The sequence below is a fragment of the Vicugna pacos genome, chromosome X, assembly GCF_048564905.1.
Source record: "Vicugna pacos chromosome X, VicPac4, whole genome shotgun sequence".
NCBI classification, from domain to species: Eukaryota; Metazoa; Chordata; class Mammalia; order Artiodactyla; family Camelidae; genus Vicugna; species Vicugna pacos.
In genome coordinates this window covers 80,752,429-80,768,396 of record NC_133023.1, presented here as the reverse complement: position 1 = coordinate 80,768,396, position 15,968 = coordinate 80,752,429, and the positions used below count along the sequence as shown (strand labels likewise).

The 15,968-nt window shown below is 44.8% G+C and overlaps 1 protein-coding gene across 3 annotated transcripts in view; it reads right to left on the bottom strand.

Annotated features, from left to right (window-relative positions):
- COL4A6 (collagen type IV alpha 6 chain) overlaps window positions 1–15,968 on the bottom strand; it is a 273,455-nt gene that overhangs the window by 54,552 nt on the left and 202,935 nt on the right. For 2 of the 3 annotated variants that reach the window (XM_072955625.1, XM_072955623.1), the window contains exons 4-6: window positions 8,941–9,075; window positions 7,712–7,756; window positions 2,117–2,233 (exon numbers count right to left, since the gene is read on the bottom strand). In XM_072955625.1, the coding sequence (XP_072811726.1) occupies window positions 2,117–2,233; window positions 7,712–7,756; window positions 8,941–9,075 (297 nt within the window). The remainder of the gene's footprint in view (window positions 1–2,116; window positions 2,234–7,711; window positions 7,757–8,940; window positions 9,076–15,968) is intronic. The other variant, XM_072955624.1, reaches the window with a different exon arrangement.

Genomic DNA, 15,968 nt, shown 5'->3' with positions numbered 1-15,968 from the left:
ACCAATGTAAACATCCCCATTTATTCAGAGTACCAATCTGAACATCCTTATATAATCCACATGTCAATCATAAGCCTATAGCTCAGCTGCTCCATATTTCACAGGTGTAAGTCACTGACAGGGACTTTGTCTAGGGCAGAGGTTAGGGACTTTTTCTATAAAGAGCTAGATGGTAAACAATAAAGGCTTTGTGGGCCCTATCTGGGCTCTGCCCCATATTCTTCTGTTTTTCTTCATAGTCTTTTGAAAATGTGCAAACAAGCCACAGGACAGGGTCACGTGGGCCAGTTTGCAGACCCTCTGGTCTAAGAGATAGCTACAAAGCCATCTCCATCCTGTGCTTCGACTTTACAGCTTTGGCTTCAACAACTGTCTAAGAGGCTGGTGTGTCTCACTGTTAACCTGGAAAACAGTTCAAAGTACGGTCAACTCGTCTATCAGTCAGACTTTTTAATGTTTCAGTGGCAGATGTCAGGTAATATCTGCCAGATGTTGTCCTCCAGGGGAAAATCAATGTCCCTGCACTGAAGGGGAAGTTAACGTTAGTGCTGTGGGTAGGGCTATGCTTTGAGGACTGAAGCGGTGACTGAATGATGGATTCCAGGAGTTGAAGGTCCATTAGTATATTAAAAGTACAATGCGGTCCCAGAAGCACAAACCAGTTTCTTTCCTAAACACTTTCTAGTTCCCCTTATTCCTGTGGCCACCACTTTCATCAAAGAAGCTTCAAAGAATATCCATTCAGTATTCAGCAGGGTTAGTAAGGTTCAACCTAGTAAAATACACACCCAAGTTCCTACTTAGGCTTCAGGGGAGGTTTAGGGACAGGATTAGGTTTTACCCTGGTTCTCTGGCTGTCAGGGGCTGTTTCTTACCTCAAGATTTCTTTTCTCCCTCTTGGGGGCAGTGACTCCTCACTTTGTTGGATTTCCATTGTTTTAACACAGATGTGAGTTCTCCTCCCCTGTTGCCATGGCAGTGCTTGGAGGCCTTTGCTACTCAAACAGCTCATACTTTGTTGATAATACATCTTTCTCTCCAACTCCCTGCTGCATACTGGTTTGGTCCTTTATTAAGGTCCTTTATTCCAATTTGGGGTGTGTGCTTTGGCTGAATGTCTCACCTTCTCACACCCACAACTTGGTCACTGAAGGCAATGACGCTGCTCTTCCCATGAAACGCTAATTAATTCACGTAGCTATGGAATCTGTCTGATAGATAGTGTGATTTCTAGCTAAATATATCACATTAGTATCCTTATTAGCTTAGATATTTCAAATGAGGTCGAGAATGGGCTTGGAATGTGTTGTTTTTCTCTTTCCAGTTACTTGTAAAAGCAGACTTGCAAAGGCATGGTATCTAATAAAGTGTTCAGATCCAAATATATGAGCCCCATCTGGTTGAATGGAATGAAATAAAAGTGATGGCCCCAAGACCAATAAATGCCTTATTGATCCCAGAACCAAAGGTTATGATGTAGGGGAGACTATGTCCGTGTAGAGTAGGATTTCTCAACTCTTTCTCACTAGTGACACTTTGGGACAGATGACTCTTTGATGTTGTGGTGAGAGGGAGCTGTCCTGTACCAATAGTACAACCCCAGTTATGATGACCAATAATAACCGTCAAATGTCCCCTGGTAAGAGGGGACAAAATCGCTGCTGGTGAAGAATCACTGGTAGAGACCAAGCTTGCCAAGTCGTTTGAGTCAATATTAGCACTTCCATAATCTCATGTGAGCTTTCCAAGTACTGCATTTCCCAGTATCATCTAATGTGGGGAAATGTCAAATAGCCCAAATGTGTACTTTGCTCTAAAATTTACCACAGTCTTTTAATAATCTTGTCAACTCTAAAAAAAAAAAACTTGAACTTAAAAAAAAAAAAACCTAAGTAGTGTAGCATGTGTATACTCCCCTGCAACTGGTATTCTTCTTTAGACTTTGAACGTTGTGGTGCCGCCAGCACAGGACTCCTGCAGTGGACCAGGGGCTGCAGTGGTTGCCCACCCCACCGCCCTCAGATACTTAATGAGATCTCCAGAGAAGCAGAAGAAAGGGCACACTTGGAGGCAAGTAAAGCCGTTTGCAGTAAGGTACAAAGATCTGGCAGCGTACGGGTGGTCCGAGAAGCCCAGGATAGCCATCAGGGCCTGGAAATCCAACAGCACCTTGAGTTCCATTACAGCCATCCAGGCCAGGTGGGCCTCTGGGTCCTGGCTGTCCAGGGTGACCCTGTTCAAAGAGAGAAGAAGGGATCAAGTCAGCCACAGAACTCTCAGTGACTCCAACAAGCTCCACAGTGAGAGAAGCCAAGGACGCTACCAAACTCCTTTAGCCCCATCAGGTGTATGTGTCTGATGACAGCTCAGTGCTAGGCCTTCCCAAAGGATCGATGCTTTAATAGGATCCAAGTTGAAAGCGAAGGGATCAAAGGAGAAGAGATGGGCTACATGGGACACTGCAACTTCACCTTCCTTAGGTACAAAGATGTCCTAATATAAGGCTGAGCTGTCTGGCAGCTCAACTGCTACCAAGAGGGAATCAGGCCAATCCTTGGGATCCCTGAGAACAGACTGGAAGCTGGGCAGCCTGGCCTGGCTTTCTGTATTGGAAGCTCTGTACTGGAAATGATGCTGGATTTTGGTCAACAGAGCAGAAGGACTTTCCAGAACACCACTCTCCTGAAAGCTGCTTGGTCAAAAATAAGTAAGTCAAGGAAGAACCACACTTTCAATTTTATCTTCTCATTATCTCATGTCAGGCTGTTGCTGCAGTTAGGGAACTGTATCTTCTCCTCCTTTCCATACTCACTACTGAGGCACTTGATTTGCTGGAGAATTACTAATCATTCACATACAGTTGGTATCTGAATTCAATCATTTTTCAAAGTTAGGAGTCCTTGCTGCATAGAGTCTACCTTTTTGTAGGTAATATGTCTCTTTCAATCTATCAAAAGCAGGTTGTGTGTTGGGTATGGAGCAAAAAGATGACTTGAAAGACCAAAAATCTAGAAGGGTCAATAAAAGGTAGATTCCTACCCTCCCATATATACCTTTTAAAGCCAAAACTCCAAAACCAACTTTTCAAATTATTAGAGGAAAACCACCTTTGATCAAATGCTTATTGAGAAAATGCTCCATAGAATTCTGTTTCTTTTTCATTGTTATTATAGTCGTAGGAGATAGATGGTCTGTGCATACAAAAGTGAGTCTACACTGCTGGATACATGGAATGCTAAGTCCAGAGGAATGGTCAATCAACTTAGCTTTGCCATAGACTTGCGACAATCTGTGCCTCTCCACATTCTAGTGATGAGTTTTAGTTGTACCGGGGAAACTGACACATCTTATTAGAGTCATCAACATTTTCTTACCAAATGGCTATTCCTGCTTGGCCTGAAGATCTACACTCTACCTGCCCCAAATCTGTGCCTTGGGAGGCTGACATTTATGGCTGGTACTGCCCAGGCTTCCTTTCCCTCTGTCTTCTTGTCTTTAGTCACTGGGAGACACAAGTGGGAGACCCGAAACAGGAGGACAAAGAGCACAGGTGGTTGATTTCTCCCATGCCCTCTCTTCCTGGCTATATTTCTGGCAATGGCCACATTTCTCTACACTCTTAGCTTCCCTTGGGTAACTGCTGTTCCATGGCTCCAGGTCTTGCAGGGTTCCAGTACTGCCAGTTCTTCTTTTCCCTCTGAGACTTGGGGTGGTAACATCTGTGTGTTGGTTGCTTCACCATCCATTGTTGTTTCCCTTAATCCTTTAAATATACCATAAAATTAACTCTATTCAGTCAATCCCTTCCGGCGTAGTGTCTATTTCTTCCTGGGATCCTCATCACCATTTAAAAAAGTTCCAGCCAAATTAGCTGGGGGCTACCTCTCAGCTGGGTAAGAGATGAGTTAAGATAAGACAATAGGCTGGCTCAGTATTAGGGCTCTTCCTTAGTCCTGGGACCTTGGTTCCACATTTTCTTGGTATAGATAGTGACTTTACATATGTGTGGACCAGCTCTCCAAGAGAATGTAGCTCTTTGAGGGGGGAAAATCATGGTTCTATAGAACCACAGGGGCCTGAACACACAGAAGAGGTGGATCTGCTGTATTTATAAAAGCAGTGTTTCTCAGAAACCAGATTTCAAAGGAAAAGTTTCCATTTGGTGAGTGTTACATTGTCCACTTTGAAGATACAAACCTGGTGTGTTCATTTCCAAATCTCTAGGTGGGGTAATGTCTGAGATGGACGCCATGGGAAAAGCTAAACATAAATTGCAAAGGACAGCTTGAAAACTTCTGCTCCCGACTTATTTGAACTGCAAACATGTGGTAGGCCTACATGTCTTGTGGGTGCCAACAGCCCAGCTCCCAGCTGTGATATCACTAAAAGCCACAGCCCTCCCACCCCTAGTCTATGTTGCTTTAATGTGGACTACCTTGATGAATGGCTGTTTCTTCACTCTCAACTGGTGGTCACGCCCCTTAGTGCACAGACTTGGTTGATCTTGCTCATTCCTGTTGAAACTGTCTACATGACAGCAAAAATGGAGTTCTGGGACCAGAACCAGTGACACATATGTTAGCGATCAGCCAATAATATTAAGTGCAGAACCAGATTTGTGCAGTGATCAGTTTAGTAAGATGGGTTGGTGAAAGCTGCTGCTTTTAGCCAAATTGCTTAATAAGTGCTGCTGAGAGTTGAGCAAAATAATTAGTCTGACTGGGCTGAGGGTGTCTGTGTTTTTCTCTGTCTGAGGGAGTCCTGCCAGGCTGACAATGTCTGCTTTTAAAAGCACTAGAGTTTGGAGTCAGTCCCTCAGATATTTTTAGAGCTCCCACTATATGCTGAATTTAGCACCGGGGTCTAAGAGGAAGAGGTGGACTCCAGTTTGCTAGTGTCCCTCACCCATTGGCTCACCCATTGGCTCCCACAAGATACACACTCTGAGTGGAGACTGGATGAAGTGGTCATAGGAACACAGCCATAAGAAAATGCCAGGGGACGGCATAAAAGGGTGGTCAATCCCATCCAATGATTTCCCCACTGGCCCATTTCTGGGCATGTTGCAGACCCTGCAGTTGAATAAAATACAGAAATCTGATGGTCTGTTTGTTGATACAGGTAATGAATACAAGATAGGTAAGCCTTCTATTCTCAAATCTACAAATGTATACTAGATCTGGGGGTAAAGTGAACCAGATGGTAAGATCTTCGAGGGCAAAACCATATGCTGTTTTTGTATCCCCGTGGTAGAATACTAGCATATAGCAGGTACTCAAGAAATACCTATAGGTTAGCACAAAGAGATCTGAACCCTCTTATCTGATACTAGCTGATTATGTTGTGTAACACCAGAAACTGTTAAATCAAGGGTTTACCAAACTGCTTTGATATGATTCAAAAGAATCCCTTAGAGATTGCTGGAAGGATAAAAGCATGCTCTAGGACCTTCTTCAAATGGAGGCCCTCCACTTTGTCCTGTTCTATGTGCCAGGCTTCCACACAAGATTTGGTTCTTCTCTTAAACAAGGTTGAAAACCACTGCTATAGACACAGCCCAGGCTAAAGATGAAATTCAGAGAGAAGTGCTGAAGGATATAACTAAAAAGTGATAGCAGCAAGTTCCAAATATTGTGTTTTAAAGGCTGGAGAAATGTTATCATGCGATCTCCAGTAGTGGGATGAGTAGGGATATTGGATGAAAATGGAGAAACAAGGGACTGGGCTGGCAGGAATGGGAAAAGGAGATGTCTGCAAACTTCAAACTCCCCATTGACCTCCAGCAAAGCCAGGTCCTCAGGATAAAGGGAAGAGGCTGTCTCCAAGTGATCTTTGGAGTAGTCACTTGGTAAAAACAATTGACAAAATGAAAACACAACCTACCGAGTGGGAGAAGATATTTTCAAATGATATGACTGATACGGGGTTAATATCCAACATATATAAACAACTCATAGAACTCAACATCAAAAAACAAACAACTCAATTAAAAAATGGACGGGAGAACTGAATAGATATTTTTCCACAGAGGACATGCAGATGGCCAATAAGCACTTGAAAAGATGCTCAGGTTGTTAATCATCATGGAAATGCGAATCAAAACCACAATGAGATACTATCTCACACCTGTCAGAATGACTAGCATCGAAAAGAACACAAAAAACAAATGTTGGCAAGGATGTGGAGGAAAAGGAATCCTTGTACACTGTTGGTGGGAATGGAAATTCGTGCAGCTACTGTGGAAAGCAGTATGGAAGTTCCTCAAAAAACTAAAAATAAAACTACCATATGACCCAGTAATTCCACTCCTGGGCATACATCCAGAGAAGACACTAATTTGAAAAGTCACATGCACCCCAATGTTCATAGCAGCATTATTTACAGTTGCCAAGGTATGGAATCAACCTAAGTGTCCATCAACAGATGAATGGATAAAGAAGATGTAGTATACAAATACAATGGAATACTACTCAGCCATAAAAAGAACAAAATTTTGCCACTTGCAGCAACATGGATGGACTTCGAGGGCATTACACTAAGTGAAATAAATCAGACAAAGATAAATACTGTATGATATCACTTATATGTGGAATCTAAAAGATACAACAAACTCATGAATAAAACAAAAAAGCAGCAGACTCACAGATATAGAGAACAAACTAGTGGTTACCAGTGGGCCGAGGGGCAACGCTGGGGCTGGGGAGTAGGAGGTACAAACGATTGGGTGTAACATAGGCTGAAAGATGTATTGTACCACATGGGAATACAGTCGATATATTTTTTACTTTAGTTAACCTTTTTTTGTTTTTTAGAGATGCAATTTAAGATTTTATTTTTTATTGACATACAGTCAGTTTATGATGTGCCAGTATTTTGGTAATGCCTGTAAATGGAAAGCAACCTTTAAAAATTGTATTTTAAAAAGGTCTTTAAAACACTGAAAGGAAATTCACTCTGAAATGAGATAAGGCTGAAGAGAACAAATTATTGAAATGGAATGTATCAAGATATCACTATGCATTTTCCTAATTTCATGCACCTTCTTAATTTTCTTATAATGAGGATGTATGTGCTCTAATGTGCCACTGTCTTCACACTTCAGAACCAGTCCCTCATCCCCAATTAAAGCTCCCCTCAACTCATAAGACCTAATTTATTTTGGCTAAGATATTGATGGTTTCTTATGCCTGTACATGTCCCTGCATCCCCCAACCATATGATTTAGTGCTGCCTGTAACTGAATCCCAAGGAAACTGTGGGTGACCAGTGCCCTTCATATCTTACCATGCATATCTCAAAACCTGACCCTGAGCATGTGTGTATGAGATAGGGTGTTGTTAAGGCCAAAGTGCTTGAGCTATGAGACAGAACCTAGAGGTGTTATTAAAAATGCCTCTGTGTAGAAAACAAACTTATGGTTACCAAAGGGGGAAGGTGGGGGATAAATTAGGAGTTTGGTATTAGCAGATACAAATTACTATATACAAAATAGGAAAACAGCAAGGTCCTACTATATAGCACAGGGAACTATATTCAGTAGTTTATAATAACCTATAATGAAAAAGAATATGAAAAAGTATATATATATATAAAACCATCACGTTTTTATATATATATAAAAATGTATCACTGTGCTATACACCAGAAACTAACACAACACTGTAAATCAACTATATTTCAATTAAAAAAATATCTCTGTGGATACACTCACCGGAATCCCATTGATGCCAAGAAAGCCAGGAACTCCCATAGGACCCTAAAAAAAAAGGAGTAGGGAGAGGAATATAAGAGACAATTCAATTGATCTCCATTAGATTCAATGGGTTTGTTCATGGGATTCATGATCTAAGCGGTTAAGTGTTTTGTATCTCCCGCTCCACACTGTCTCCTTGCTCCCTATTCCAGTTCCAAGTGATCACTTGCCTCCACCTACGGTCTCAGACAGTTCTTGTCTTAAGCAGTGTAGTGTAAGACCTAAAATCGAGGCTCAATATTAAGTGTTGCCGCGACATCTGGGAAAACTGGGAGGGCCTCAAATGGCCTAACCCAAAGTTCCCTTCTCCACTCTGCTGCTATAGATAAGGTTTCCCAGGCAAACAACCCTCCTGATCAAATAGACCAAGTGCAGTTTCCGCTTATTCCTGAGTACTGGGTATCAGTTCCCTGCTGGCCCACTGAATTATTCAAACAAGCCAATCATATCCTCCTTCAGGAACCAAGGGACACTCATCCTCTCGACATTATAAAGTCCACCTCCCACAGTTTCTTCTTGGTGCATTTTGTTCAGGAGTGTAAGCCCTGTGTGGCCCTGCATGGTGTGCAGTGTCCTCACCCCCTGTGCTGAGTATATGTGACTAACATACGTATTGTCGATCTCCTCTGTCCAGCGTTAGCTGTCGTGTCCTTGGCCATCCCCAGAACCCTAGGGTAGGAATCCCTCCCTCACCAATGGAGTGAATGGGAGGGGATTAAAATTGCCAGAGAACATAAACTGAACTGTTCAATTCAGTCAGCCACCATGACACAATCCATCTCTTTTTTTGCATCTCTTTCTCTATGTTTGTGGCACAGATGGTTTCCAAGCCTTCTGACCCTTTGTGTCTCAATCTCCTTGCTTGGATCCTACTTCCCAGCTGACTGGATTTCTGACTTACACGCGGTTCATAACCACACGACTTCCCACTACAGTGAGCCCACCTGTCTGGCATATAGCTAATACATGAACTTGCTGATTTTTTGGCCATGGGAGTTTCTCCAGAAATGGGCTGATTCACTAGCAGCATATCACCCAGGCTGTCTCTTATTAAAGTATGTAGCCTGGCACCAAGGTATTCAGGATTAACATCCTCTCCATAAATTAACAGAACTGAGATTTAGAACCTTTCACCTTCATCCTTGTGGCCCATGAGTCAAAGGAAAATCAAGCTTTGGTGCTCTTACCTTATCTCCTTTTGGTCCATATGGTCCCAGAGGGCCTGGGGAGCCCCTCTCTCCTTTCAGCCCTGATAAACCACTAGGGCCAGGAAATCCTGGAGGACCTGTTGGACCTTGAATTCCAATTGGTCCCGGTCGCCCCTAAGATGGATAGAAGGAGTACATTTAGTCAATAGAGGACTGACCATCAACACTTTCCATTTTCCCATGCACAAAGAACACTGTCATCACTTCGCTAAATAATTTTGGCTTAGAGACCTGTGAAGCATGCCAAAGTTCCAGACATGGATCAGAAAAGGCTATTTTAGGGGCTGCTAAGCTTATTTGGATAGAACATATTTTATAAGCACATTTAATAAGATTCACATGCACCAAGATTCTTCAACTTTGTACTTCTTAGGAGATTAGTTACTTAGGCTGGATAATATTGTCCTCTTCCTAGTTCATGCCAGGCCATCCATCAGATTGTCAAAAGAGCGAAGGAATAGAACTCTGGAGAGCATCGTGGCGTTTTCTAACTCACGTCCAAGTGGCCAACCACATGCTTGGAGTGAAGTCCAGAAAGGGCTGTGTCTGAAGAACACGGCCTTGGGGGCCAGGGAGAGGATCACCCGGAAAGCCATGGGCTGACCAACCTGTCCACTCATCTTTGTTCCCAGAACCCCAGTGCTGCAACTGGAGACAGACACATAGGGAACACACGCACACGCATATGCACATGCACATGCACATGCACACACATACACACACTGTTTGTTTCCTCCCGATGTCTCTTTTCTTCCCTGTACCCCCCGCCATCTGTATAATGTGTAAAATCCAAAAAGCCTGAGAATATCCATTAAGTATCAATTATGAAAGCAGGAGGGAGCAGCCTGAGGATTTTGAACGTCCGGGTTATTAAGTGTCTGTAACAATTAAGTCTGAGAGTTCAGGCTGACATTTTCAAGCCGGTGGAGACAGAGAATTAACTCCAGTGGTTGCAACACAGGCGGGCTGGTCTATCATTTAGAACAAATCCCAGTAGGGACTGAATTTTCTTGGCAGAAAAATGAAAAGCATTAGTAATGTGCATTAACTCTCAGAGAACACAACACTGTACCAGGTAGAGAGCCTATTTTCATAAACACTTCCCCGTCTCCGCCTCTCAGCCCCTTTCTTGACTGTGCAATTTCCTATGGATCTGTGAAAACCTCTGAGTAAAGTCCATTAAATGTGCCCTTTAATATTCACCCTCGAGGCTGACTTTTAAAAGGGCTGAAGAGAGGACAGATGCTTTCTGCAGTGGTTAGAATCACGTACTGGAGAGACAAGTGGCTGTCAGCTATGTGGGGCCTTTAGAGTAAAATTTCCAGTGTCAATCAGGCCCACGGGGACCTAACCTAGGACTCTTGCAAAGAAGTAAAAGATGCTCCTCCCAAGGAGGTGCAATTCTTTGGGGGGTACCACCCACCACTCAACCTTTCTTGACCCCCAACAGAACCAACAGAGGGCGTTAGGTTGCAGACTGTTTCACAGGCTTATTTCGGGGAACAATGGGGTGGGAGGGGAACTGCCACCTTTTATGCTCTTACCTCCTATTGTGGGAATTTTGTTTACAATGATTCTGTTACTTATTACGCTTATAAGTTTTTACTATCTAACTGTCTATATACACATAGATACATATGCATGTATATACACACACACATATATGAAACTGAAAGAACAATACTTAAAAAAATAGTGCTGGGGTGCTATTGAAGATTAACAAAGAAGTTGAAAATGTGGGCCTCGCTTTCGAGACTAACGTACACAAAACCATAGCAAATAGTTAAAGTCTGGAACGAAGTGTAAGCGCTGCAGGAACACAAAGGCGGGGCCGGCCATGGATGCTTTGCGGGATGCTTATATTCTGTCCATGGCTGAAGGGGGTGGTGGGGTGGCGTGGGCCATGGCCACACTGGAAAGGCTAAATGAACCCCAACTGAAGTAGGCCTGGAAAGCAAGACAAGAAAGTTGAAGACTTGGTGTGGCAGGAAATGGGGAACTCTTAGAGATCTGGGGATGGAGAAGGGATGGGAGACGGTGTTTCAGGGCTGAAACTCATCAACGAGCGTTCAGGAGAACATATGTGTGTCAGCATGAGGCCAGGGCAGCCAGCCTGAGGCTGGAACAAGGGAGACGGATAAGAACCAGCTGTTGGGGGAGGAGCGAACTGGTTGGTGGGAGGATGGGGGGGCAGGACAGGCTGGCTGAGACCATGTTATTACTAGCAGTGGAGATGAAGTCAGGGCACTGAATGCTTGACCCAAATCTGAGCCCTGCCCAAAGCTTTTGCGCACCAAGGGAAGGGAGGTGGAGAGCATGAGAAACCAGTGAACAGCTATCGAGAGGGCAGACTGTGGGGTGGCCCCGTTCCCATTTTGCTCACGTCACTAGAGCCTGAGCAGTGCATGGCTGGGCACACTCCAGCCCTGGTCTCTTGCCTTTGTGAGTGCATGCTCAGCAAGAACCAGCAAAGAGACACAGGGGTGAGGCAGTTCTAGGGCTGGACTTCACAGGAAGTCTGATTCCATCCAGAAAGGGTGGGTTCCACAGCCCGCTCCCTTTCTCTTGGCTGGGAAGGCATGCTGCATTTGCCACAGTCACATCACCGACTCCATTCACTCTGCCGTCCCGGCCAGAGAGCTTAAAGTGAGCCTCCGAAAGAACTCATGGATCCTTTGAGTCTGAATTCAAATTCTCTTTCCAAAGGGGCATTTGAAATGGTACCCTCTTGGAGGAAGGTGTACTTCTGGGCTGGTCCCAGCTAGAAACCTCTCAGGTTTAATGGCCAGAGGCAAGGCCTGTGGGATATGTTGAGGCCTCTGAGGCCCTGCTGGCCCAGAACTGCCTCTTCAGCATGGTGCCAGCCCCTTCTGGAGCCAGTAGTGGCAGGATACGAGACCAGGAGCCTTCCCAACCACTGAGGTCCTTTCTTTCACACAGTGGCACAGAGCACCATGAAGAAATGAAGATGGCAAAGAAAAGAAATGGAGAGACATTTCTTTCATGAGCTGCTTTGTCAGCCGTCTCTGCTTACTCTGTGCGTATAGCTCTATGATCTTTTCCCCTTGTCTCCAATACATAGGGTTTCTGTCACATGCCCAGTGTACTGCTGAAGCTTAACACTAAAATAAATGATGAACGGCTTTTTTTTTGTTTTGTTTTGGTTTGTTTGTTTGTTTTCATCCCTAGAGGCTATCGGTGGCAGTTTTCAGAATGGCCGGCAGAGGTCAGTGTGAGAACATAGCGGCTACAGATAAGCAGGTGGGTGGGTGGGCCTCTTCCACTACAGAGAAAAAGAAATCAAACCAGTGTCAGAGAAGTCACAGAATGTTCGAGCAGGACGGGCCCTTAGAGACCATTCCATCCAGGCTCTGTTTTATACATGGGGGGAAAAAGGAGGCTGAGAGAAGGGGAAGGACTTGTTTAGGTCACGTAGCTAGTGAGGAATGGCATGGGACTTAAACTGGACCACCTGCTGCCAGCGTGTGGCTCTTTCCCTGTTTGCCAGTGGCAGATGTCCTGGGGAGGGGGGGTCCTTGAGGCTGCCCCCCACCCCCGTCCCGCCCCTGGGACTGTCCCCATCAGTAGGCTGCCATAGCCAGATGCTCACCCATCGTTTCTCTCTTCCTAACTGATCATTTCATAGAACCAATCTGAAACACCATCACTGTTTGGACTGCTAGCAGAATTTCAATGGGCTTGGACCAATGCCCTGCCCCGATACATGTCATTTATTTTGGCAAATAGACCCAGACAGGGCAGAAGGGACTTCTCCAAGTCTTTCCAACAAGCTCTCCTGCCTCCATCTGCTCAGGATTTTAAATATGCACATCAGGGTCTAATTCTCAAGAGGACAAGTAGGGCTTGTGCCTAAGGCCAGACACTAGTTTCACAACTGCAGCCCAGGGGCTGGCTGCCTCCTGCTGACCATGGTGGGTTGGAGTCAGCGTGCAGTTTCAGGTCACTTTAGATCAGACCACACCCATGCCCCAGCCCCAGATACCTAGGGGTAGCCGACCCAGAAATGGGTCTGCATATATAGTACACATATGCAGAAATAGCATCGAAGAATCTTGAGAGCACATGCCTCAGACCCGGTAGAACCGTGAAACTAAGAGGGGGATGACTTTTCCTCACCAGGCCCATTTCTGTCTTTTTCTCCGTCCCTCAAGGTTCCAGTGTCCTTCTCCTATAAAATTAAAATTTGTTCCTAAGGGAGAATCTGAAACTCATTCCCACTGAGGCATAAATGACTGACACAACTTAGTGCTTTACTTCTCCCCGGGGGGTTTGTATTTTAATGGAGAGCAAAGTGTTAAGCTAGGGGATGCAAATGATGTTTATGAAGCACAGAAGGGAAATGGAGGGTCCACAGGCTTTCTGAAGGCTCAAGCTATACCGCGAGAGGTGGTGCCATGCTGTTAGGTGGTCTCATGGTACAGGCTCTGGAGTCAGACAGATCTGGAGTCAGATTTTACTGCCATTTAATAGCTGTGTGACCCTGGGCAAGTGACTTAACCACTCTGAGTCTCTAGAGCTCCAACCAATGATAGCTCTAGTGGAGGATTATTGGGAGCTTCTTAGTGAGTTAGTGAATGTAAAACATCTGGTAGATGGCATGCCCTTATCAGTTCCCTTTCTTTAGGTATCTTTATGGTAAAATGGAGAAGTTACAATTGGGTACTTAATACTCCCTCTGTTCAGTTTAAGTGGGAGGTGCACAGATATCATTGAGCAACTCTCTTTGGGGCAGAGATGTGTGTCCAGGCCTGAATGGGCACTCCGTAGCTGTGAGAGGATTTCCCCTCTTAGCACTAATGTCCTGGTTCTCTTGGGTACTCAGCTCTTCAGTGTCCACTTATTCTCCTTAAAGGGATCTCATCTACATGCTAATGACTCCCCAGTTTGAAACTCCAGACTGAATTTCTTTTCTCCATGTGCCAGATCCTTATAGCCAATGGCTTACCAAACTTCTCCACTGGGATATTGCAACTCAGACTCAACATGATCAAAGCTGAACTCCTCATGGTTTCCCCAATCTCATCCCCCAAACCAGCTCCTTCCTCCAGAGTTAATGGAACTGACTCAATAAATGGCCGTCCAGCCACAAAGTTGATAAAGCCAGAAATCCAAGTAACCTCCATGACCTCTCTCTTTCACTCATTTTCCACATTCAATTCACCAGCAAGGACTGTTAATTCCACCTCCAAAATAAAACTCAAATCTGTCCACTTCTCTCTACCTCTGTGGTCTTAATTCAAGACTTCCTTGTTCCTTGTCCATGGAGTGTTGCCACAGCCTCCCAATTGGTCTGCCATCCTCCAATCTAGCTTTATTCTCTCCCAGCATCCTGCCTCAGGGCCTTTATACCTGCCTTTGTTCTCCTGGCTAGCTCATATTTATCCTTCAGGCTACAACCAAGATATCAGCTATTCCAGGGAAACTTCCATGATTACCCCAACTCTATAGAATGGGCTAAGTTGCCCAGTTGTACCCTGAGAGATTGAGCTCCTTGATGACAGGGCCTGTGTCTTACTCCCAATTGAATCGCTCGTGCTAAGTACAGTGACCCGTACACAGTGGGTGTGCAGTAAATGTTTGCTGAATGAAGAAATGAAATGAACGGATATACACACCCAGAAGCCAGTGGCCCAGATATAGCAATATCTTCTTTGGCAGTCTGGATAGCTGCACTAGAGTACAATCAAGAATCAGCTGATCCCAGAACCATAGAAAAGGGAGCCGTACAAGACTTAGGAAATTATCCAATTTAGGATGGAGAAGCTGAAACTCAGAAAGGGAAAGGGACTTACTCGAGTTCATACGGCTTCACCTCTGGACACATCGCAAGTGGAAGGGAGCGGATGGGGCAGCAAGACCAGAGACAGGGAACCTACCGAGGACGTTGTGATTGCTGGGAGAGAAATAATGGCGACCCGAACTAAATTCATGGCAGTGAAGACAGGGATGAGACAGATTTCAGAGATATTTCAGAGGCTAAAAACAATAGGACTTGATGCTAGATTGGAATTGGTGGGTAAGACAGAGTGAGGTGCAAAGGATGACTCCCAAGGTTTCTTGATTGGGCGACTGAGTGGAGCTCTTCACTGACATTAGGATGCCTAAGGGAGGAAGGATCTTGGGGGGAAGGTGAAGAGTTCACCTTTGAGAGGCGGGGGTTCAGATACCTAGGGACCATTTTGGGAGATGTTTCGCAGCTATTTCTGCCACTAGACTGGAAGGTCCGAGAGGGCAGGGAGCTCAAGTGATTTTGTCTACCTTGGTATCTCTGAGAGATGCAGTATCTGGAGTGCAGTAGACACTCAAAACCTAATTGTGTGGAAGAAGCCTAACTGTGGAATGAATGAAAACAGAATTAAATGTGCCCTTGGGAATCTATAAGAAGGCCACTTCCAAGTCTCAGTAGGGGCAAAATGAAGACTTTGCTGCTATCCTGAAAACTCCCCGGTGGCCTTTGAGAAAAGAGGAGCAGAAATCCCTGCCTGCCAGCCTAGGACCAGGTTGAATTCCAGTTTGTCCTTACTTTTCAACTGGAATTCCCATCTCAGTTATGGAGTTGGGACAGAGAGGATGCAAGAACTTAACAGATTCTGGCCTAAGTAGCTGGGGGTCTCTCTCCCAGCCATGAAATATGTGGTAAGACGGAAGCTGAGAAACTTCAGAACATTTTTCCTTTCGCCACTCCTTTGGAGCATCACAATACACCTGTGAGGTAGGCGGAGGGCAGTGAGCTGCAGAGCAGTTAGCCGACGGAGCTTGCTAATTTCACACAGCTGGTCAGTGGCAGAGTCTGTATCAGGGGCTCCCAATCAACTCTGTGCTCCTTCTGTTGCAACAAATGGGAACTACAAGCCACTCTCCTAGGGACAGCACTAATGGGCTAGCACTGCCTGCAGCAGTAAACGAGAGAGAAAGAGCACTGGGAGGTGAAGAATAAGTCTGAAGTATGGCAGATAAAGACTCATATCATATGGATATACAGACCC